At 43.8% G+C, this 23,760-nt stretch overlaps 1 protein-coding gene across 3 annotated transcripts in view; it reads left to right on the top strand.

Annotated features, from left to right (window-relative positions):
• Nucleotides 1-23,760, top strand: part of STAT1 (signal transducer and activator of transcription 1) — a 1,683,855-nt gene that overhangs the window by 148,577 nt on the left and 1,511,518 nt on the right. For all 3 annotated transcript variants that reach the window (XM_044075195.1, XM_044075193.1, XM_044075194.1), the window contains one exon: nucleotides 10,977-11,121. In XM_044075195.1, coding sequence (XP_043931130.1) covers nucleotides 10,977-11,121 — 145 coding nt within the window. The remainder of the gene's footprint in view (nucleotides 1-10,976; nucleotides 11,122-23,760) is intronic.

The raw sequence follows: 23,760 nt of genomic DNA, 5'->3' as shown, positions 1-23,760 counted from the left end.
ATATACTCAATAATAGAGGATAAATGGTCCAATGGGCCAAGAATGGTGTGGTCAAGTGACCTGAAGTCAAGTCTTGGGAAATAGTCCATTAAAATAACTGGATTGCTTATTTCGCATGCTTGTAAAAGGTAGTCACTTTCTGAGTTAATACTCCTTTTTTACATACCCTTTCTGATGTTTGTAGTCTTCAGTAAATGAATGATTGCTGTGTCATGTAAAATTATTTGATTTGGTGGGAATAATTAGCAGTTGAGTTAAATTTATTCCTGTTATGTGTATATGTCTAGTTGCCTGGTAGTATTGTATTTTCTTAGAATAATGGGTTTCATTTTTCTCATAAACAGAAAAACATACCTGAAACAGATGTTTAGATGGCCTTTTTTTAGTTCATTACTATGTATGGTAGATGCTGGTAGTTACTCCAATTGGATGAACGGTGGCTTGGCAACATCTTTCTAATAATTATTCAATGCTGTTGTTTTATAACATGAGATTTTGGGAGTGAGTAAATATTCTGTTTTGTCTTTTATGTAATTTTGAAGAATGTCCAATAGGTTCATAGGTAGGTACTAGGCTATCGGCCCAAGGGCCTACGTAAGCCTAGCCAACAAGGTTCCCTGGCTTACGCCACCCAAGAAAGTTATTTTCCTGTGCCACTGTCGAGCATAGACACAGAAGTGATCCCCGGGGTGTATTTCCTATTTCCCATCCACTCATCAAGATTTTTCTTGAAGAGTGCTAATGAAGAACTTTGCTTGACATAGATGGGTAGCCTGTTCCAGAGTATGGGTAGTCTCTGGGATAGGAATATATCCCTCCAGCATGTCCTGTTTATTGTGGTGACAAGGTTTAGGTCCCTTGAGCGTGTAGCTCAGAGGGATTGTTGGTGGTAGAGTACATTTCTAAATCACTGTCATTTAGAAAGAATACAAATTACACTGTATTCACATACAGGTTTCGGTTCTGTTTGTAACTAATAAAACAATATTTCTGTCACTGCATCTGTACATGTGAACCTACACGCTTTGAGGATTAATCGATTATGCTTCTATTAATATGACCCCCTTAAGAGACTCGTATCATTCTGTAATAACGAATAAACCAGTATTACACTCGCACACATGCAAGCTCTTGTATACAAACACACACACACACACACATGCATCCTTGCATGCACGCACTTACACACACGTAGACATACACACTCTGCACTGTTGCTTCCATGTTGGAAGAAAATTTCAATTTGTTTTGCATATTTGTTTATTATTCAAAGCAGGCCTTGATGCAGTAATGTAATTTGCTTTTTATTGGCTTGCAGAATAGTTTGCTTATTTATGTATTTAACAAAAGGATCACCCACTTTAATATGCTTTAACAAACTTTTAAAAATATTAAAACTTCTTTTACAGTTTCCTATGCTACCTTGATCCCTGATAAAATATTTGTGCGCTTTCAAAGCTCCTACTTTCATTATTTTTTTCCAGCACCATCACCTGACCTGCATTAGGCAAAGGTATAGCTATGCCTTCTGCCACAGTTGTATGTACTTTTCATTTAAAAGACTATCGATGGCCTTCTTTTCAAGTTGTCCATTGACGTAGAAGATAAGAAATTGCGACGGGGGAGGGGGAGAGATATCCAATAGAAGGACCTTCCCCTTAAAATTCTATGTTTGGAATCTAATGTGATGTAAGGTATGCAGCATGTTAATAGTTTCAGTATAATTCTTCACAGTTACCAGAGAGAGTACATCTGTGTTTTACACAGCTAAAATGGGTTTGCATAAACACTTATAATTTTAAAGGATTTTGGTGTACCTTTGTATGAATTATACAGTGAAGCAGAAGGCAAGGGATAAAATGACATGTCAGTAGTGGAGAAGAGTTAGAGAAGGTAATAATTTAATCTGTTCATTCACTATTTTACAGATTGTGTATAATTTCCTGGCAGTAATTCATGATGATAAGTGGCTGCAGAAAATGGGCAAACTATACATTTCACACTGGCTAGAGAACAAATGTTCTTTAGCAGGGTGTTAATATACAGATCTGATTTTGTCAATTTTCAGCTCGGATCTGACTTAGCCATTACTCTAGCTCGTAGCTGCCAACAAACTCTCAAGCTCCTTTTCTTCCTATAATGCACTATGCCTAACTTCCTTCAGATCTCGTTTGCCGCTTTCACAACTGGATGTGGTTGACTGCAGCTGTCGGGTTAAATCATTTAAGATAAATGTATACTCTTGAAAATCTTATTTTTCAAGCCTTAGTTATGATAATTCTTCGTCTGCTAGAACGTTTGTCCTATCCCTTGACTTTTCTATTTTCCCTGTTCACTTTTACATTGCCTTCTACACTTGTTAGTGTATTCTAAGCTACCATTGTTGGTAAGCCTTCCCTACCCCATTTTTCTTGTTGTTTCAATGGTGTTTTTACCTTCCAGTTTGTTGCTGGTTAATTAATCCATCTTTATTCTTGGTGGTTAATTAATCTAGTCTTCCAAAAATAAATACTGTCGCATTCTTATTATTCTTTCATTGACTTATCGTTGCTGTTGTTACTGTTGTTGGCTGTTATTAATTTCCTTTACTATGTCTGAAAAGGGATTCAAGAAATGTGAGAGATGCGGGCATAAAATGCCTTTTTCTGATGCTTACACTGTGTGTATCAGGATTGCGAAATTTGCCATGGTTTTAATCCACTGGCTTTAACTGAGAGGAAAAACAAATTAATCTTAAAGGGTATGCTCCCAACTCCTTTCTCTGATGCTTTATCTTGAATTCAGCCTTGTAAAGTTTAAAGTTAGGGACCCTTTAAAAGGTTCAGGTCTGTGGAATCTTATGCTTCTACATCCTCTGAGCCAAAGAAAACTAGAGAAAAATTGGAATTTAAGTCTTATGGGAGCCGACCTTCTTTGGATCTGAGTTAGTATTTTTCCAGTCCGGCAGCTTTGGATCCAAAGCCATTGCCTCGCACTATGTATTCACCCTCCGTGCATCCGATACTGTCCAAGGTACCCTCCCCTTTTCTTGAGCGGCATTCTAAGTCCATTTCAGTGGTGTCCTGTCTTTCCTCCGGAAATCGCATGGAAGCAGATGTGGAAAGCCTGGTGAGATTCTTCATGGAACAATTTCAGAAGGGAATCATCAAGGTCCCTACCCCCCTCGGGTCAGGAACACCGTCCATCGACTACTCCAATGACAACGCCTCCTCCTCTGACTCAACCTCTGGTGTTGAGTCCTCGGATCTGAGAGTTCTGGGCCCTTCAGACATTGTCTTCAGATCCGACTGTTACTCTGAGTGCACTGGTTCCGACTTCTTCGGATCTGGATGACTCTTGGAGCTGAAGCTTCCAGGTCAGATCCGAGGGGATAGGATTGACTCCACATTTTTCAGAGTGATCTTTTCCTCTTGGAGCTTCAGCATTGGACAGCTTGGCTCTGGCTTCCGCCTTGGGCAGATGTCTCTCAGAGCAGAGGGAGGTGACGGGCCAGAAACTTGCTTTCTCGGCTCCATTGGCTTCTTTCTGTCTGGAGCAATCTGCGTTGTGAAGAAGGTTTTCTCTGCTCAGGCAGGTCAGTTGGGCCTTCCTCACAGATCCACTCTCAACATCTCACCTGGCTTTGGACCATGATCCTCAGTGTTCTTCACCAGTGGTATAGCCAGCCCAGAGCTTCCAGACCACCCAGCCAGGTATTGTCATCTCTTCCAATACTTGTCTGGGTCATCCCACTGAAGAAGTCCCTAGAAAGAGGACATGCAAGAGGAGTTACTTGGACTCCACCCAGGAGTCCATCACTGAGCATACTGACTTTGATGAGGGAGGAGGGGTCTCCCAAATCACCACCTGATGATGATGTATTTGGCAACATCCCTGAAATCTTTAAACAGAAGGGTGGTTAATCTGCCCAAAACCCAACTCCTGAAGAGTCAGTGTTTCTGGAATCTATTGGGACTGGCCCATGTACCTCCTGGGTCACTCCGCCCACTGATAAATTATTGATTTGATTTCTAAGTGGGCATGGAAGGCATGTGATGTGATTAAGCCAATCCCCAAGAGACCAGACAGGATTCTGGCTCCATTGGTAGGAAGAGAACATTGGAGTAAGGCAGTACCAGTTGATGCAATGGTTATGGTGACTGCTACAAAGAAGGAACTCACAGAACAGAGTTCCACTGTTGATCCCCCTAATAGAGAAGCTAGGGCTGTGGACAGATTTGGAAAGTGAGTATATGCTTCAGTGACATTTGCTCTCTAATTGCTGAAGTACTTGGCACACTTCACAAGATTGCAAAGGGACTTGATTGAGGAACTTAACTTTCAAACTTCCTTTCAGTGGCTACTACTGCAGAGGTTTAAACTTTTCTGGCCTCACAGTTGACTACCCTTGAATCTATTGCAAATTCTTCCATGAAGCTCATCTGGTATGCAGCAGAAGGCACCTCAAGGGCACTTCAAGGGCTGTGGGTTCAAGCATTTCAGTCAGGAGGCATACCTGGATGCTCCTGTGTGATTTTGCAGAGCCCTTCAAGTCATCTTTCGTCAGTGCTCCTTTTGATAGTTATTCTTTGTTTGGCCCCACAGTAACAGACACACTCTCCAGGTGTGACAAGGACAGAAAAACCTTATCTGTAGTGGGTGTACATTTTTTGACCCTTCAGTGGACCTTTTCCAGGAGTCAATGGGGAAAGTTGAAAGATGTGGTTCAGTAAGTCTCAGGTTCCTTTCCAGGACACATGTGGAGGTAGTTCCCCCAGATGCAGGGGTTCATAGGTTCATAAGTGGTTACTAGGCTAACGACCACAAGGATCATTTTAAGCCTAGCCTTGCATTCCAAATCTCTGACAAGTTCTGATACCCTTGATAAGTATAAGCATGGGCCTGGGAGATAAACCATTTACAGGTTACCTGTTTGCATCAGAGATATAGGTGCCAAACCAGGGATGAATTTCCGGTTTCCCATCCAGTTGTCCAAGTTGCACTTGATTTGGATTAGGGAGAAACTCTGCTTCACATGGATGGGGAGCTTGTTCCATAGACGGAGTAGTCTCCGAGATACATACCTATCTTTCCAGCAGGTTCTATTTATATCGCACACAAGGTTTAAGTCTTTAGAACGGGTAATTCTGGTACTGTTTGTTTTGTGACTATGCAGGAGGCCCATCAGAGTGGGGTCTGACAATGCCCTGTATGCCAGGCATAAATCTCCTCTCAAAAAAAAAAATAAAAGCCTGTAGAAGACTGCATACAGAGACAGGGCCTTGAGGCGGTCTGCGTAGGACATATTACTTACACCCTGTATTCTTTTAGTGAGGAACCTCTGTGGATGTTCCAGTTGTTGGATATGCCTGGTTAGGTACATACCAAAGGGGGCATTGTACTCAGTGATAGATCTGATGAATGCCGAATACAATGGAACAGTGACTTCCTTGGACTTAGATGCCATACCTTTGTTTATAAGTAGCACAACATAGAATGATTTCCTCACCACTGTAGACACATTATGAACAAAGGCTAGATTACTATCTATGTGTGTCCCTAAGTCCCTGACTAATGGGTCAACTCTAAGGGGTGTATTGTCAATATGATAGTTACGAAGGATGGATGACTTCCCAGAGGATACTGGTATGTATAGGAGGGGGCGATAATGGCAGAAGACATCCCCATGGCAGAGGAGGCCCGTAAAACCGAGGGTCCAGAGATGCATTGTTCGATAGGCCCTTTTAGTGCTCCTGATAGGATGCCTGATTGTCTTCCTCTGGAGGCAGTCTGGCATTGCTTATCTCTACACCAAGATGAGTGGCTAAACATAACAAGGGATACTTGGTTGCAGCAAATCATTTCCAGAGGTTATGTCATTCCCTTTTCCCTTCCATCCCCGTTACCCAGGAAAATTCCCAGTGTTCCACCCAATTAGAGGAAGCAATGGCACTGGAAATACAAAAGCTGCTAGGAAAAAGAGTCATCCAAGAGGTCCCTCCAGACCAAATAGAATCTGGAACTTACTCAAATTGTTTTTTTTTTTTTTAAGAAAACGGGACTGGATTTTAGATCTCAGTCTGTTGAACAAATCTATGTGACACACAAAGTTCTGGATGGTCACGGTTCAGTCCATTCTGACCTTTCTGAGCAAAGATGACTGGATGTGCTCAGTAGACCTTCAAGATGCATACTATCACATAAAAATGAACAGATGATCCAGAAGGTATTTACATGTCTGGCTAGGAGCCAGTCATTACCATACCAGAGCACTGCCCTTTGGCCTCACCACATCCCCCAAGGTGTTCACCAAGTGTATGGCAGTAGTAGCTGTTCAGGGATTCCAGGTGTTTCCATATTTAAATGACTGTTTCATTACTGCTCCGCCCAGTCATCAGCTGGTACAAGCACGGGACCAAGTGTTGCAGCCAAAACGAACAGGAAAGTAAATTGCTCAATAAAGCAGCCAAAACCAAGAAAAAATAGAGCAATTCCACCAAGACACGACTCCACTGGTATTTTCCACACGAACAAGCTTTATTGAAACACACTTTCTTCAGAATAAAACCATAAACGCTGTTATCACCACAGATGTGTTTTCGTCCTCTAATAACTTCCTCAGATGAAGTAGAAATGCATACCTTTTACAGTTCTTCCCCTAAAATACCCTTCACTTAATTAATACTGCTATCCAATTGGTGTATATTCTTAATGTGGTCACATGTACTAAATAGATGTTCAACCCTATAAAACTTTTTTTTTAAATTCCTTTAAACCAGTCCTTAATAACAGTTCTATACACATACATACATATGTAAATATATAAATATTCACAATACCTTCTCTACACTCTTAATAAATATAAATATAAATATAAATAAATATAAATACAAATACAGTTTAGTTTTATACATGTTAAAAACCATATAAAACAAACTATTCTTCCATACAATAGCACCATCTTGTGTCCAAAGAAGGAATTTAAATCATATACAGGTGCTTTTTAAATAAATGGTTCAAACAGTATAGTAAAAGACATACATTTTCTTTTTTCTTTTTGAACCAAAATAGATTATTGCACATACACTTTTGATTTTCCAGTCCTTAGCTTTGTCCTGGGGTACGTAGTATTACATTTTTTTAAAAAAGCAAAAATTATATTTATAAAGTTAATGTACACAAAGGGATACATTTTTCCAGAATCACTAGAGCTTTGCAGCCCTTAACTTTAAAACTGGGGCGAGAGAAACTGCATCATTCAGACCTGGAAATCTAGCAGCTTCCAGGGATAGTTGCCACAGTAGTTCTTTGTATTCAATGGAAGTCTCCCATGGACCTCCTCTTATGTCCTTTGGAATTACTTCCAATACAAATAATTGAAAAGTTCCTTCTTGACAGCTTATTGTGTGTCTATAGAAAGCATTTTTGGTACATTTTGTTCTAATTTCATAGTTATGCTCATAGATTCTGTTTTTTAATTTTCTGATTTACCTACATAGAATGCTTCACAATGGTCAAGGGTTGCAGACTTGTTCAGATCTTGGAATAACCATCAGTCACAACAAGTGACGATTACAGTTGGCTCAGACTTTGGAATTCCTAGGAGCAATGTTCAACACAGTGTCTATGGTAGCATCTCCTCCCCTTTCAGGAGTACAAAAAATAAGAACTCAGGCCAAGAAAATAATTTGCAGTACCAGAACCAGAATTTCAGCCCAGTTGATTCTACAAGCCCTGGGATGAATGTCAGCAGCAATAGTTTTAGTTCCTTTAGCAAGATATCCCATGAGAATTCTGCAATGGATGCTACAAACACAATCGTCAATTCTCCCTCTCAACCTGTGTCAATGAAGATAAGAATAACTCAGTTATGCAAGAGGCACCTTTCTTGGTGGATGCAGTCACAACAACTGTTGATACTGTCCTTTCGTTCTTCCTCAGCTCAAGGCCAAAGTGACCACGGATGCTTCCCAAATTGGGGGGGGGGGGCATTTTTGGAAGACAATCCAAGACACTTGGTCCCCCAGGGAGGCCAACATGCATATCAGTGTTCTGGAAATGAGAGTGGTGCTTTTGGAATTGCAAACATTCCAAAACTCTCTCCCTGTCTGAACAATTGCGATCCAAATGGACAAGATGTTGGTAGTTTGGTACATAAACAAAGAAGGAGGAACCAGATGTTATCCCCTGTGTCAAGAAGCCCTGAGGGTGTGGCAGAGGGCAATTTCTTCCACCCGCTTTCTAATTGCAAAGCATATTCCAGGGAAGTCCAACATGACAGCAGACAAACTGAGCAGGTCCATCTTACTACCTCACAAGTGCTCGGCAACAAAGTGACATCATGATTTTACGTCACTGGGTCCAGTCTTGCTGCGATCTCTTTGCATCTCCCCTAAACAACAAGTGCAGCAGCTTCTTTGCCCTAATCCCCCCTCCAGGGGAGTCACAGAGGGATGTCTTACACCATGATTGGCCCCCAGGTCTTCTATACGCTTATCCCCCTGACTCCATTAGTTCCCAAATTCCTCCAGAAAGCAGCCAGGGTGAAGAGCAAAGTCATTCTCATTGCACCCTACTGGTCTCAACAAATTTGGTCCCCCTTCCTTTGGCCTCATCTTCTATACCCACCTTAGATTCTGGATCCAACTCCAGACCTTCTGTGTCACCTGATAGGCATGATTCACCTGGACATCTCAGACCTCAAAATGGCTGCATGGTTTCTCCAATTCCATTAATAGCCAGGCAACCTATGCTCTCTTCGACTGTCTGTTCCATTCTATTATCATCCAGTAACCTGTCTATGAGAAAACTGACAGAAGTAAATGGAGAAGATTTGTTTATTGGGCAGAGCAGAATTGGGTAGAACCTTTCTCAGCCCCAATACATTCTGCTCTTAAATGTTTAACAAGTTTATTTAAAGAGGGTGTTAGTTCATTGACTATTAAAGTCCAACTCACAGCCATTTTGAATTTCCATGAGGGGTTTCAGAATTCTTTACTAGCTTCCTCTAAATTATGCAAAGCATTTTTGAAAGGTACTCTTATACTTGGACCCCCTTACAAAGATCCTATGCAACCATGGTATTTAAATTTGCTACTGCAGGCCTTGGCACAGTCTCTCTTTGAACCTGCAGCTAAATGTGATCTAAAATTCTTAACTTAGAAGACTATCTTTTTAATTGCAATTACATCTGCTATAAGAATTTCAGAACTTCAAGCATTATCTTTTAAGCTCCCATATTTGATTTTCCACAAAGACAGAGTCACCTTACATACCAATGCTTCCTTCCTACCTAAGGTAGTGTCAGAATCCAACATTAACCAAACCATTAATCTGCCAGTATTCTTCCCAAACTTTACAAATAAAGGAGCACTTACTGGATGTTCATAGACAATTGTGTTTATGCCTGCACAGAACATAACAAATTAGAAAGACAGACCAGCTCTTTGTTTCCTTTGCACATCACAATATGCGTGAATCAGTCACAAAGGTAACTGTAGCCAGATGGTTGATGGATTGCATCTCATTTGTCTTCACTAAATTGAATCTCCCTCTAACAAAACCATTCTATGGCTACTTCCACTGTATTCCAGTCTAGAGCATCCACGGCCAATATTTGTGCAGCTACTACTTTGTCAAATCCTCATATCTTTATCACTCATTACAAACTAGATCTGGTCTCAAGGGGAAGAGCAGCCCTTGGTTCAACTGTACTCAGGAATATCCTTCCTTAGAGTCCACCCAGGAATTTAGGTAGTTCTGGACTCTTTTTATTCATTCCCCAGTGTGTGGGACATTGGCAGCATCAGATAAAGAAATTAAGTACTTAGCATAATGTTCCATCTGTGTTCTCCATTTTCATTCTTCCTCAAACCCCCCCACCATTTCTCATAAACAGCTTCTGGAGGATTGAGATCTGTAAGGACACCAAGGGCACCATATGTCCCTTTTGTTGAACTCCAGTTATGGCAATTCTTTTATAGTCTCTCTCTCCTTCTGTCAAGCTGTAAACAGGATCTGAGGGATGTTAGGCATTGTGCATTATGGTTAGGAAAGGAGCTCAAGAGTTTGTAGAGTAATGGCCGCATCCGATCTGAGTGTTGGATCTGAACCCATACATTGAGGAAGAATAAAAATGGAAAACACAGATGAAACGGTATGGTAAGTACATAATGTCTTTATAATAGTCACCAAAAACAAGTCTGCCACTTTACAGCAGTGTAATATGCTGCCATGAAGCTAAGACAGTAAAAAAAACAAATGACCATCATTTTTATGCACACTAAATGTGGCTTTGCTGTCTAGTTAGTACAAAATTAAAAAGAAAATTAAGTAAAATAGTGTGCGTGCGTGAGCTTGGGCTTATGTGTGTATATATGTGTGTGTGTGTTTGTATTTGTTTCTTTTTATGTGTGTTTGTCTTTCTGTGTTTCTGAATATGTGTGTGTAGACATTAAATACTTATGTTATATCCCAAATATAAGTTGTCTACTTCCTCCAACAAGACTTACATATGATACAGCAAGTTTGAATCATTAAGTAGAGGGACCATTTTACATTAAAAATATAAGGAAGTATATAGTAATACAAAAGAACTTAAACAACAGCTCATTCTCTAAGGGTAGTAATGCCCCCCAGATTGTGTGTTATTGGGGAAATAATGCCATTCCAGGAGTGTAGAGGCCATCCACCAGCATTTAGAAGCCTCATAACACCCCTGAGTGGGCATTATTTGCCCAGTAACATGCATCCTCCCAAGTATCATTGCTTGCTTAGAACTATTCAGCTTTATTGCATTTGGCTTCTTTTTATGCTAAATTAAGTTCACTGATATGTCAGTTTACATGCTTCCCAGATGTTAGTCTTTGTAAAACTATATGCACTTGTATTGGTTTTCTTGAAGTCTGGCAGTATAATTAACTTCTTGATAATCATATACTAAATTAACTGCATTTGTGCATGTTATAAAAATGTTTGACAACTTGTTGTTGTTGTAGGGACCATGCTGCAGCTAATGATTCATTTGCCACCTTGTTGTTCCATGGACTGTTGACTCAGCTGGATGATCAGTACAGTCGTTTTGCACAGGAAAACAACTTTCTGTTACAGCATAACATAAGAAAAAGTAAACGTAATCTTCAGGTAGGAATTGCAGCTGTTTTGTGATTGTTCCGATGTGACATTAATGGGAAGCAGTGTGGTGTTCATAATCTAGTGTATTATAATCTCTGTTTACTCCATCACAATGCATGTTATGTGGTTAAGTCCTATTAGAGGATAGGCTGTACACAGAGGTGCTTATCTCTCCATGTTTAATTATGTTTTGTTGTACCTTTTGATTTTGATTTGCATGAGTGTACAAAGGCAAAACTTTTACCTATTTTAAACATTTGTGGTCATTCATGAGAAGAAGCTCAGAGTAAACAAAACTGTCGTTTGTTAGCTCAGCTGCCCTGTGAAGTGTCAAATATATTAGATTGTATAGAAAATTTTCTCTCCCTGAAGTCTGTCCTGATGCATAATTTCTCCAGGAATCAGAGTCCCACAGTTGTGAGATAGTTTCGTGTTGAAGCCGTTTTCTTAATTGCAGCTGTGCAGTATTCACTTGCTCATATTCCATGGTCATTGTGATGATAGGAGTTTCTCATTTTCCCACACCATACAGCAACCTTGGAGTTTTTCTCCAAAAGGATGTTGAGGGATTATCCCTCCATATTGTATATACATGTGTGTTATTGCATGCACTTGCTTATGTGTGTTTATATATGTGTATGGGTCTCGTTTATTTAGTTTAATGTTCAATATATTTTTATTTATTTTATTTATTTATTTATTTTTTATTTGTGGAGGTTCCACAGTTCACTTTGTTTTCAGGATGGGGGGAGAAATGCTCCAGATGCATCTCTTTAGAAGATGGATGGAGAGGGAGGATGTCTAGGAGGGAGGAAACCCCCCGCAGCCCAGGAGAAACATGCAAAGACATGGAAACTCCCCCGAGAATCGAACCAGAGAGACCCTTCTGGAACCTCTAGCATTGCATTACCTGCCACCACTGCGCCGCCCGATATTGATCATATTTGCTACTAACATATTGACATCAAACCATCTTAATTCTGAAAAATTATGGTATCTAGTTTGATTTTGTTGGGTGGGGGCTCACAATACAGTGGGAAGTAGTAATTTGCCCTTTCCCCACCGTAGTGTAATCTTGGCCTATAGATGAAACAACTGTACCAATATATGAATCCTGAATTTCCTGACTGTTGACACCCATCTAAAGTGAACGCTTACTTTCCCAGTGCTGTACTGGTCCCCTGAGCAGAACCTGTACTAACACTCAAAAGTGACTTGAAACTGTAGTTTTATTGGCCATTTTGGGTCAATTCCAAAACTCCTTCATCTTCCTCTCTTAAAACTCTCTTTTGCACGTTTTTGCGCATAGCGCAACAGCGGGCAGTGCCACCTAATTGGGTTTAAACTATTCCTGGCTCCACAAAGTCTGCTCTTCACTTTTTCCCATAGAACTGCTCTATCTCTCAATTTAAACACCATATTCTCATTCTAAGGCCCTTCACTGGTCCAATTAAGTAATCCTACAAGTTAGCTCTATTAAACCATAAGCACTACTTACTCTTATACTCTCTACGATTACCCTGTCCTCTATTGGTCCGTCTTAAATTCAGTTTCCCTATATTACTCTAGCATGTCCAAAGGTCAGTCAATGGTTTCCTCTCCAGTCCAGCTGGTGAATCTGAGAATTTTGAGGCAATGTTACAACTGTCTCATGTACACGGACAACCCTCTCCTCCTCCAAACAGGTTCAAATATATGTGAGAGATGCAACTATTTAGCCAAACTGGAGGCTGAGCTCTCTCATCTCAAAACTGGTGTAACCAGTCAGGAGGAGAAGGTAACCTCACACAACACAATTCCAGTATCACATAGTCCCACCACATCAGCGAACCAAACACATAAATACACAAAAACAAACTCGGAGGCTCTAAATAAAAATCTGCCTAAGCAACAGAGACCTCCAAAGCAGACATCCAAGCAAACGCTACCTCAAAACAAAACACGCACAACACATAGCCCACAAAGTCAGTGTGCCAAGCAGCCACAGCCCTTAAGGCTGAATAACACACCTGATACTCTTGTAATAGGTGACTCTATTGTCAGACACACTGATGTCCCACTCACCAGGCTGAATAAAGAGAAGGTCACGGTGAGCTGCCTGTCGGGTGCTAGGATCCGCCACATAACGCAAGCACTCAGGTCACTCCAAAGCAAATATAAATATGACTCAGTCATTGTACATGCTGGTGTGAATGATCTGAGACGTACCTCCCTGGACTACATGAAAAGAGACATAGAGGAGCTCTCTGATCATGTAGCCCAGGCTGGTATGACCCTGACCTTGAGCAGCATCTTACCCTCACCTAGAATGATGCCACAGTACAAAGACAAAATGATCGATTTTAACAATTGGCTAAAATGTTGGTGTCATTCAAAGGGGATCCAGTGTCTGTCAGCCTGGGATGACATGCTCGACAAGCCACGTTGCTTCACTAGGGACGGCTTGCACCTGTCAACGCTGGGCTTTCGGATATTGGCAAAGGCTCTTGCCACCCCCATAGTGCCTTTTTTAGGCAAGGCTCAAAAGTCAAACCCACCCCCATAGACAGCACAACGAACAAGAAACTAAGGGTAATGCTGCTAAATGCCAGAAGTCTTAACCTCAAGATGCACGCACTCAAAGCTCTCCTCAGTATGGAGAATATCGATATCTGTGCAGTGACAGAAACCTGGTTCAAGGCTCCAGAGAGCACCCCAGCACTACCAGGCTATACCTCATATCATGCTTTTCAGCCCCAAAACCCGGACCGAACCACAAAAGGAGGGGGAGTTTCCATATTTATCAAGGATATCCACACCTCCAGGTTAGTGGCATTGCACGAAGTATCGGAGACCATCCATGTGCAACTAACAATGGGAAAGACTGCTTTTCAGTTTATAGCATCCTACAGACCACCCTCTCAAAGTCAGGAATCCCACTCGGCTTTCCTGAAAACATTGGAGAACATGAAGATCTCTCCAACACCATTATATTGGGCGACTTCAACTACCCAAACATTGACTGGGAGCACTAATCAAGCCCCAGCATCTTAGCCCAAAGGTTCCTGGAAATTATAAACTCAAATGCTATGGAACAACTAGTCACCACTCCCACAAGAGGGGACAACATACTAGACCTGATCATTACCAACATGGGGACTCTATGCTCCACACCAGAAGTATATCCCTCATTGGTAAGATCAGACCATAAATTAATTTCACTGGATGTCCACATCCCGACCCCACCCCCAGCCCAGAAAACCACAGTGAAAAACTTCTGAAAAGTGAACTTCTCACTTCTCAAAACCGAAGTGGAATCCTTCAAGGCCCGAGGGCCAGTGGAAAGTATGGCCCAAACTGCAGAATCCTATATAAACGCATTCTACGGACATCTCCAGGAATGCATGGATCATGCTATCCCAAACAAAACCAAGACCCAATCATCCAAAGGCAGGCATCCAGTCTGGTGGACCCCTGCCATAAATAAACTGTACAACAGAAGGAGGAAGCTACTACATGATAGAGCAAAATCCCTAATAGGGAAGGCATCTCTGATCAGTACTAGCAAAAAATTACGATCCCTCATAAAATCCTCCAAGGCCAGCTTCGAGAGAAAAATTGCACAGGACACCAAAGACAATCATAATGCTTTTTTCAGTTATGTTAGAAACCTGGGATGCAACTTCCAGACTTGTTGAGTTGATTCTAAACGATAAAAAATATACTGAACACACAGACATCGCCAATATCCTGGCAGACAGGTTCAGTGCAAACTTCTCCACCCCCTCCCCCCCAAAAGAGCAAATATCTATCCCGGCAGAGGGCTGCCTCCCAAACATCTCTGATGCTCAGGTGAAGGCTGCCCTCTCCAAAGCAAAAAACACTGCTTCCATGGGACCAGATGGCGTCCCAGGTTGCGTCCTACATGAACTCCAAGAGGAACTAATCCCTCAAATAAAACAGCTATACAATCTCAGCCTCACTACAGGATATGTGCCCACAGAATGGCGTACAGCAACAGTGGTCCCACTCCACAAAGGTGGAGCCTCTACGGACCCTGGAAACTATCGCCCCATAAGCCTGACTAGCTTAGTCTGCAAGGCTATGGAGAGGATCATCATGGAGCTCATAAACAAAGACATTGGGGACCTACAGACACTAGATCCTACCCAGTTCAGCGTTGTCAAGGGCAGATCCTGCCTTTTGAACCTGGTTGACTTCTTTGAAACAGTCACCAAAGCCATAGATGAAGGGAAGGTAGTCCACACAGCCTATCTGGACCTTGCAAAGGCATACTCCACTCGGGCATCATAGATAAGCTATCCAGCTTAAATATAAACCCCTATGTCACAAGATGGGTCGCAAACTGGCTCAAAGACAGAACCCACAGAGTGAGAGTTGCTGGAGCCATGTCAGACTCGAAACCGGTCACAAGTGGCATCCCACAGGGTTCTGTCCTGGGACCACTCTTATTCAGTATATACTTTTCCGAGGTAAAGGCAAACGTGAGAGGACTATGGCTCACCAAGTTCACAGACGACTGCAAACTGGGCACCATAATCAACTCTCCAGCTGACACAAACATCCTTCAAAAAGGTCTCACAGAGACAGATAACTGGTGCCAGCGCCATGGTTTAAAGCTAAATGCCAAAAAATGTATAGTCATACCCTTTGGCAAAAACAGTGTGCCCACAAATTACCACATAGGCGGAAACCCATTAAGTACAGAGAAAGTTATTAGGGACCTGGGGACCCAAGTTGATAGCAATCTCTCCTTTGAAAACCACATTGCCAAAGTGGTTAGAAAGACCTTCTACATAGCCCACCTCATCACGAAGGGTTTCACATCTAGATCAAGAGAGGTAACCATGCCCCTTTATTCATCCCTCATCAGGCCCATCATAGAATACAATGCCCCTTTTGGGATGTACCTTACCCGACACCTGCAGCAATTAGAAAGACCCCAAAAGTATCTCACTAAGAGGATCAAGGGTCTCAAACAGATGCCATATGCTGCTCGGTTAAAAAAACTCCAGCTCTACTCAGTTGCATACCGCCTACTTTGAGGCGATCAATGCCTGACATACAAAGCTATGTCAAATCCAGAATTAATGGACATGCTCCACCTCAGTAAATCTAAATCCCTTAGAGCCACACACTCGAGGGACTTGAACCTCAGCACAGAAATAAATAGAACTTGCTGGAGGGACAGGTTCATAACCCAGAGGCTCCCTTCGCTCTGGAATAGAATTCCAGTTCATGTGAGGCAGAGCACCTCACTGAATCTCTTCAAGAAGAATCTCGATAGGTGGATGGGGGATTGTAGGTTTGTCCCAGGGATTACTCCCGTGTCACTATTAGACAGAGGCACAGTAAACTAAACCTTAAAAAGGGCACAGTATACTCAAATCAAGGGGGTGTAAGCCATACAGAATCGGGCTAGGCTTATAATTGCCCCAGGGCAGATAGCCTAGTATGAACCTATGAACCTCTGAACCAAAGATGTAATGGGATCCTATCTCGCCTACATTCACTACAGATGGGTTCGGAGCCGATCCATCGGCTCCGACTCGGCAACTAATACACTAGCACGAAGTCTCTCATTGGCTGGGCTACTCCCTATCCCAGGATGCACTACACCTGCTTCCCCAGATCTCGTTTGCCGCTTAACAAGCTGGACGTGGTCTCGACTTGGCTGGAGCTAAGTGGTTCTTTTTACCTTATTGGTCCTTGACCTAGGGAATTTTTGTCTATATTAACCAAACAGCTGTTTTAACAGCTATTTCTTACTAGTTCTTAGTGTTTTTTTGTCAAGTGCTTGTTTCTAAAAATTTAATTTGTTCAGTCGGGCAAGGCCCGTTTAAGTTAGAGGGCCTTTGCCCTACCTTTTGACTGCTTTTAGTTTTATTAACTTTTGGTTAGTTGTTTTTTGGGCAAAGCCCGTTTAAATTAGAGGGCTTTGCGCCGTTCAACTGGTTTCAAATTGTTGTGAGGTAAACTTTCACCAGTACTCGCGCCAGTGTGTCTCGCGCTTTTCAGTTGGCGCAATTTGTGTGTAGTGCTATACTTGTTGTGGTAGAGTAGTTTTTCCTTAGAGTTGTACTTGTTGTGGCCTGTATCATGTCTAAGGAACAAAAGTCAGGTTTTAAAAAATGCACTCGGTGCAAATATAAAATGTCCATTACAGTATGTGTTTATTGTTTGGGGCCGAAACATCTGCAAGAGACTTGTAGAGTCTGTCATGCGTTCTCATCTAGAGTTCTTCAAGAATGCAAGAACAAATTAATATTGAAAGGGCTTATCAAGCCTTCTTTTGAGGAAGCCTTAGATCTACCTGTTGCTTCCAAAAAGAAAAGATTGTCGGCTCCGACAAGTCCGTCGGAGCCGACTTCTAAAAAGACAAAATTGACCTCTTCTTCCTCGGCTCCACTGACTTCGGGGCCGAGGGTCGAGTCTGCCTCGATACCTCCTACCTCGGCTCCATTGCTTTCGGAGCCGCAAGTTGGAGTATCGAGAGGTGAATCACCTCCATCGGTTCCAATTGGCTTCGGAGCCGGTGGAAGTGTGCAGCTCAGACTCTTCCCCTCGGCTCGAGAAGGCTCCTTCGTGCCGATGGTGGTCCATGCTGTGGTGGAGTCGGCGCGATAGCATTGGAGCCATTTCGAGCCGGTCCCTCTCTCTCGGAGCCGAGAGGAAAGTCTTCTCGATTGTCTACCTCCTCTAAATCATCGAGACTTTCAGATTCGGACCTGGATAGGGTTTTACAGAGGCTATTCCAATTTCCAGTGTTTACTAATTGGTCTCGGCTCCAGCACAGTTAGCTTCGAGCCGATCCCCTCCAACACATTCGATTCCTCCTCCAACCTCCTCGGAGCCATTGGAGTCGGTGGTGGTGGAGCAAAGGAGCCATACAGTCGGAGCAGAGACCCTTCGAGGTCTCTCGGTTCCGACTGTGCTTCCTACCCTGTCCTCCAGTTCAGGGTTTGGTACTGCGACCTCTTCAGCCGGGCCCGAGGGAATACTTTGGGATTGGGTGCTTGTGCCTAGTCTTCCTCTCGGAGCATCGGCTGCTGGAATTCCAGTGCCATCGTGGCCTCTAGACCAGTGACCTCCTTGGATTCTGGAGGTCCGCCTTTGAGGCCATGAGGAGCGCTGGCCATGCCTTTGTCGGTTCAGCAAGATTCTACCTCACCGTCCCTAGATTTGGAGACTGGTGCCTCTGTTGTGTTGCAGCCCCGGCAGCGGGCCCCAGGGCCTGAGGATACCCCCATCGGGGTTCCTTCTTCGGGTGGTCCGTCCAAACTGCTTCGGACGAACCCCCACGGAAGAAATTGTGTAAGAGGAAGCACGTAGACTCCCAAGATGAGTCTATTACATCGGATACTGACCTCGATGACGCAGAAGGGTCCCCAAATCATCTTCGGATGACATCTCCTTCTCAGATATCTTGGAGATTCTGAGACAGAGAGGTGACTGGCAAGCCAAAACCCCTTCAGCTGAGGAGTCAGTCTTCCTCAAGGCCTTTGGGGCCCAGCCTTCCGCCTCCTGGGTGTCTCCGCCTTGATGAACTCCTTGATTTGGTTTCTCAAGGGTGGGAACACCCTGATTCTGTGGAACCGGTGCCTGCGAGGCCCAATAAATTTTTGTCAGCCCCCCCCCAGAAGGAATTTCTCACAAAGGGTGTGCCTGTAGATGCTTTGGTGGTGGCTTCTACCACACAGCAGGATGTGGCAGAGGCTTCGACGCCTGTTCATCCTCCTAATAAGGATTCTAGGAGTATGGATAGGTACGGAAGCGTACTTCTGTCCTCAGCGGCCTTTACCTTACGGTCGCTGAATTACTTATGTCATTTTACGAGGCTCCAAAGGGATCTTCTCAAAGAGCTAAATGACTCTCTTGTTGGTAACCTACCTGAGGCGCTGGCCCGACTGTTGGCGCACAGATGACTACCCTCTTTTCTATTGTTAACTCGTCCATGAGGCTCATTTCATATGCGGCAAGGGGCGTAGAGCAGCGGAACAGGCGTTGCCCTCAGGAGACAAGCCTGGTTACGCTTGTGTTCGCTCACGGAGGCCTTCAAGTCTTCCTTCACGACGCCCCTTTGATGGGTCATCTTTGTTTGGACCCAAGGTGAAGGACACACTAACTCGGTGCGAGCAGGAGGGCAAGACTTTGACTGCCGTTGGGGCCCGATTTTCCGCTCCTTCTAGGCCTTACCCCAAGGCTGGGAGAGGAGGGAAAATGTGGTTTAGAAAATCTCAGAAGTCTTTCCCTACTCCACCCAGTGATTCCCTCCAGAGGCAGGGGAATTTTGGAAGACGCCGCCCAGAGGTGGCAGAGGCCCCGTAACTCTGGAGACCGCGATTCCTTTCGTGGTTCTTCATACAACCAGCGTTCCTGAGTTGTTGCCCGACTGTGCAACTCGAGCCAGTCGGGGGTCACTTTGCAGCGCACCCACAAGCTTGGGAATCCATAACAAGCGATCAGTGGGTGCTTCGCATTATTACCGGAGGTTATATCATCCCCTTCAACAAACCCCCCCTTTCTTTAAGGGAAATCCCGGACGTACCACCCAGTCAAGCGGGATCAGGCAGCATTAGAGGTTTCAAAGCTGCTAGAAAAAGAGCCATCCAGCCTGTCCCCATCAACCAGATCGGATCAGGAACTTACTCAAAATTATTTTTGGTACCAAAAAAGACAGGGGACTTCAGGCCCATTTTGGACCTCAGTTCATTGAATCATTTCGTAAAGAAGTCCAAATTCAATGGTCACTCTTCAATCTATTCTTCCTTTGCTGGAAAAAGATGCATGGATGTGCTCCATAGATCTCCAGGACGCTTACTATCACATTCCCATAGCTCAAGAGTCCAGGAGACATTTACGCTTCGCCTCGAGTCAGTCATTTCCAATTCCGAGCACTGCCCTTTGGTCTCACCACAGCCCCCAGGGTGTTCACCAAGTGTCTGGCAGTGGTAACTGCTCACCTGAGAAGTCTGGGATTCCAGGTGTTTCCTTATCTAGACGACTGGCTCCTTACTGCCACCTCCGAGCATCTACTACTCCAAGCGCTCAGAGCCACGTTCACCTTGGGCCGTTTCTTGGGGATCACGCTCAATTTGCAAAATCTGTACTACAGCCATCTCAGCGTATTACTTTCATAGGCAGACTTAGACACAAAAGAATGCGCCTTTTACCGGCAGCAAGAATTCAGGTCTTACAAGATCAAGTCAAATCCTGTCTCCCCTACAAAGAGCACCGCCCATCGGATCCTACAACTGTTGGGCTTGATGGCATCGACCATACTTTTAGTTCCCTTGGCCAGACTTCACATGCGAATTTTACAATGGCTACTGTCGGTTCAATGGTCTTATCAGGAACTTCCCTTGAACCACTTAATCATAATCACGGAAAGTTGCCGCCCAGATCTGCATTGGTGGCTTCTCCAATCAAATCTCGACCAGGGCGACCTTCATACCTCAACGCCGTTGCCACTGTGACTACGGACGCCTCCCAGGTAGGGTGGGGGGGTCATTACCTGGACAGGTCAGTCCAAGGCACATGGCAGATCCAGGAAACGCATTTGCATATCAATGTCCTGGAGATGAGAGCGGTACTATTGGTACTCCAAGCTCTCCATCACGCTCTCCCACAGGGCCCGATTACTATCCTATCCGACAACATGTCGGTGGTGTGGTACATAAACAAGCAAGGTGGAACCAGGTCTTACCCACTATGCAGAGAAGCCATGAGACTTTGGCACTGGTAGCTACCAACCGCTTTCTAATGGCAACGCACATACCGGGGAAGTCCAATGTGATTGTGGACAGATTAAGCAGGACCATTCTTTTACCCCACGAGTGGTCCCTCAACCAGGGTATAGCTGCGAAAATCTTCGACAGATGGGGTCTTCCTTGCTGCGACCTGTTTGCCAGCCCTCACAATGCGAAATGCAGAGAGTTCTTCACACTGTTTCCTTCTCAGGGACAGATTCCCAGGGACGCTCTGACTCACATTTGGCCCCGGTCTTCTACGCCTTCCTCCATTCCCTCCTACCGAGGGTGATACAGAAGGCCATTTACATGGAGAGCGAGATGATTTTGATTGCCCCTCACTGGCCTCGTCAAGTTTGGTTTCCTTTCCTACAGAGGCATGCGATAGAAGGTCCATGGTTTCTGGACCCGGTGCCAGACCTGTTGACTCATCAGTCAGGACGGCTTCATCCGTCTCTCAGGTCCCTGAAGTTGGCAGCATGGTTACTCCACTTCCATCCTTAGTCCGAGACAATGCTCTTTCCGGACGTGGTCCACATACTGTCTTCTTCTCATAAACCTTCCACCATCAAACTTTATTCCAGTAAATGGAAAAGGTTTGCCTTCTGGGCTCAAGAACGGGTATAGATCCTCTCACTGCACCAGTATCGGAGGTTCTGAATTTTCTGGCCTCCTTTTCAGTCGGGCTCTTCAGTTTCTACCATTAAGGTTCAGTTAGCGGCGATCTCTAATTTTCATGCTTCATTTGAACCTTCATTGATGTCTCACAAATTTTGTAAGGCTTTCCTTAAAGGGGCTTGGCTCCTTAGGCCTCCTTTATCTCATCCTGTCCCCTTGGGATTTGAATATGGTTCTTGCTGCCCTAACTGCCCGTCCTTTCGAACCAGCTGCTACTTGTGATTTAAAATTTCTGTCTTGGAAAACGGCCTTTTTAGTAGCCATAACATCTGCTAGGCGAGTTTCAGAACTTCAAGCTCTTTGTTCTGATCCTCCCTATTTGATTTTTCACAAGCATAGAGTTTCATTGAAATTAAACCCTGCATTTATACCAAAAGTGGCCTCCTCTTTCTGTATTCAACAAACTATAGAACTCCCTGTCTTTTTCCCAGAATTCTCTAATAACGCAGAATATACTTTGCATCAATTGGACGTACATAGACAACTGCGTTTTTATTTGAATAGAACCGCTCAAACGCGGAAATCGAATCAATTGTTTGTTTCCTTTGCAGTGAACAAATTGGGTCAACCAGTAAGAAAAACCTCCATATCTAAATGGATTAAAGATTGTATCATTTTTATTTACTCACAGGCTAACAAAGACCTTCCCTTTCCAGTCAAGGCTCATTCTACCAGGGCAATGGCTACTTCCGTAGCTTTTCACTCCAAGTTATCAATAGATGATATTTGTGCTGCGGCAACCTGGACTTCTCCGCACACTTTCATTTCTCATTACAAATTGGATGTGGTTTCTCGAGGCAGAGCTTCCTTTGGTTCCACAGTTCTCAGGAGTGTGTTCCAATGAGCCACCCGGGATGTAGGTGCTAGGGACGCTGTCCCATCTGTTGTGAATGTAGAGATAGGATCCCATTACATCTTTTAGTTATGTACTTACCATAACTGGATGTATGGGATCCATCTCGCCACATTCATAAGTACCCACCCTCCTTCCCCCTTCCATTCGGATTTAGAGGAGCTGTAGTCTCTTTTTTCTTGGAGATCTTTCTTGAAGAACTTTAGTTGGTTGTAGTGACTACTAATTTTTCTGTGTTTGCATGGATGTATGAAAGCGAACAAACAAGATCTGGGGAAGCAGGTGTAGTGCATCCTGGGATAGGGAGTAGCCCAGCCAATGAGAGACTTCGTGCTAGTGTATTAGTTGCCGAGTCGGAGCCGATGGATCGGCTCCGAACCCATCTGTAGTGAATGTAGGCGAGATGGATCCCATACATCCGAAGTTATGGTAAGTACATAACTAAAAGTTTTGTCCTGCCGCGTGTATATCATTCCCTGGTGTATCCTGCCTTGAGATTTCCTGACTGTTGATGTCCATTAGCTGCTGTTAACTGATCTGTCCACTAGATGACAGCATTAACCTACTTTTAAAATACTTTATTGTAAAGTAAATCAAGCTACTGGATATTTGTCCTACTTGCTCTATTGCCCTGCCCTACCTTCTGTAGCCTCCCTTCTCCCCCTCAATCTCTCTTAGCAGAACTGCACCTTACTCCTGAGCCTTGCTGCTGTGTGTTTACTACTCACCTCACCTCACTGATTGTTCCTCGATGACTTGCTCTTCCATTTCATTGTTTCTGACCCGCTCCGTTTGCCCTGCAGGGTCTCGCCGCTCCCCTACCCTACCCCCAAATCCCACCACCCCCAGTGCTCCTACATTTATTCTCTTCCTAACATCCCTCCCTCTCTACCCCGACCAATCCTCAACACTTTCCCTCCACCCCACCTGCCTCTCACTACCTCACTTCTTCCCTCCTAAGTCCCTTAACCTCCTCTCTATTACATCCAACAGGCCCCACTTATCATGCACTCTCCTAGTCCTAAAACCTTTATTTCCACATCCATCCTTCTTCTACTTCCTCTGTACCGTGCCACCTCCTATACTCACTTCCATCTACACCCTCCACCTCTGCCTCCCCACCTCCCCCACACAACACACTTCCACAACATCTCAGCCTCTTTAGTTCCCTCCCACCCTTCCCTCCTCTTGAAAGTAAAACTTCTCCCAATCACTAGTAAATACTATAAACCCAGACATTTTCATTACCGGACACTTCTAACTAAGTACAAACCAAAACATCTTATTCCTTATCTCACTTACCTCTGCTTAGCCGGTGACATTCACCCTAATCCAGGACCAAACTTCTCTCCTACTAACCACACTAGC

This window comes from Protopterus annectens, chromosome 6.part0, assembly GCF_019279795.1.
Source record: "Protopterus annectens isolate FY-2018-M chromosome 6.part0, PAN1.0, whole genome shotgun sequence".
Classification (NCBI taxonomy): Eukaryota; Metazoa; Chordata; order Ceratodontiformes; family Protopteridae; genus Protopterus; species Protopterus annectens.
The sequence above is the reverse complement of the archived record's forward strand: the minus strand, read 5'-3'. Positions and strand labels throughout refer to the sequence as shown.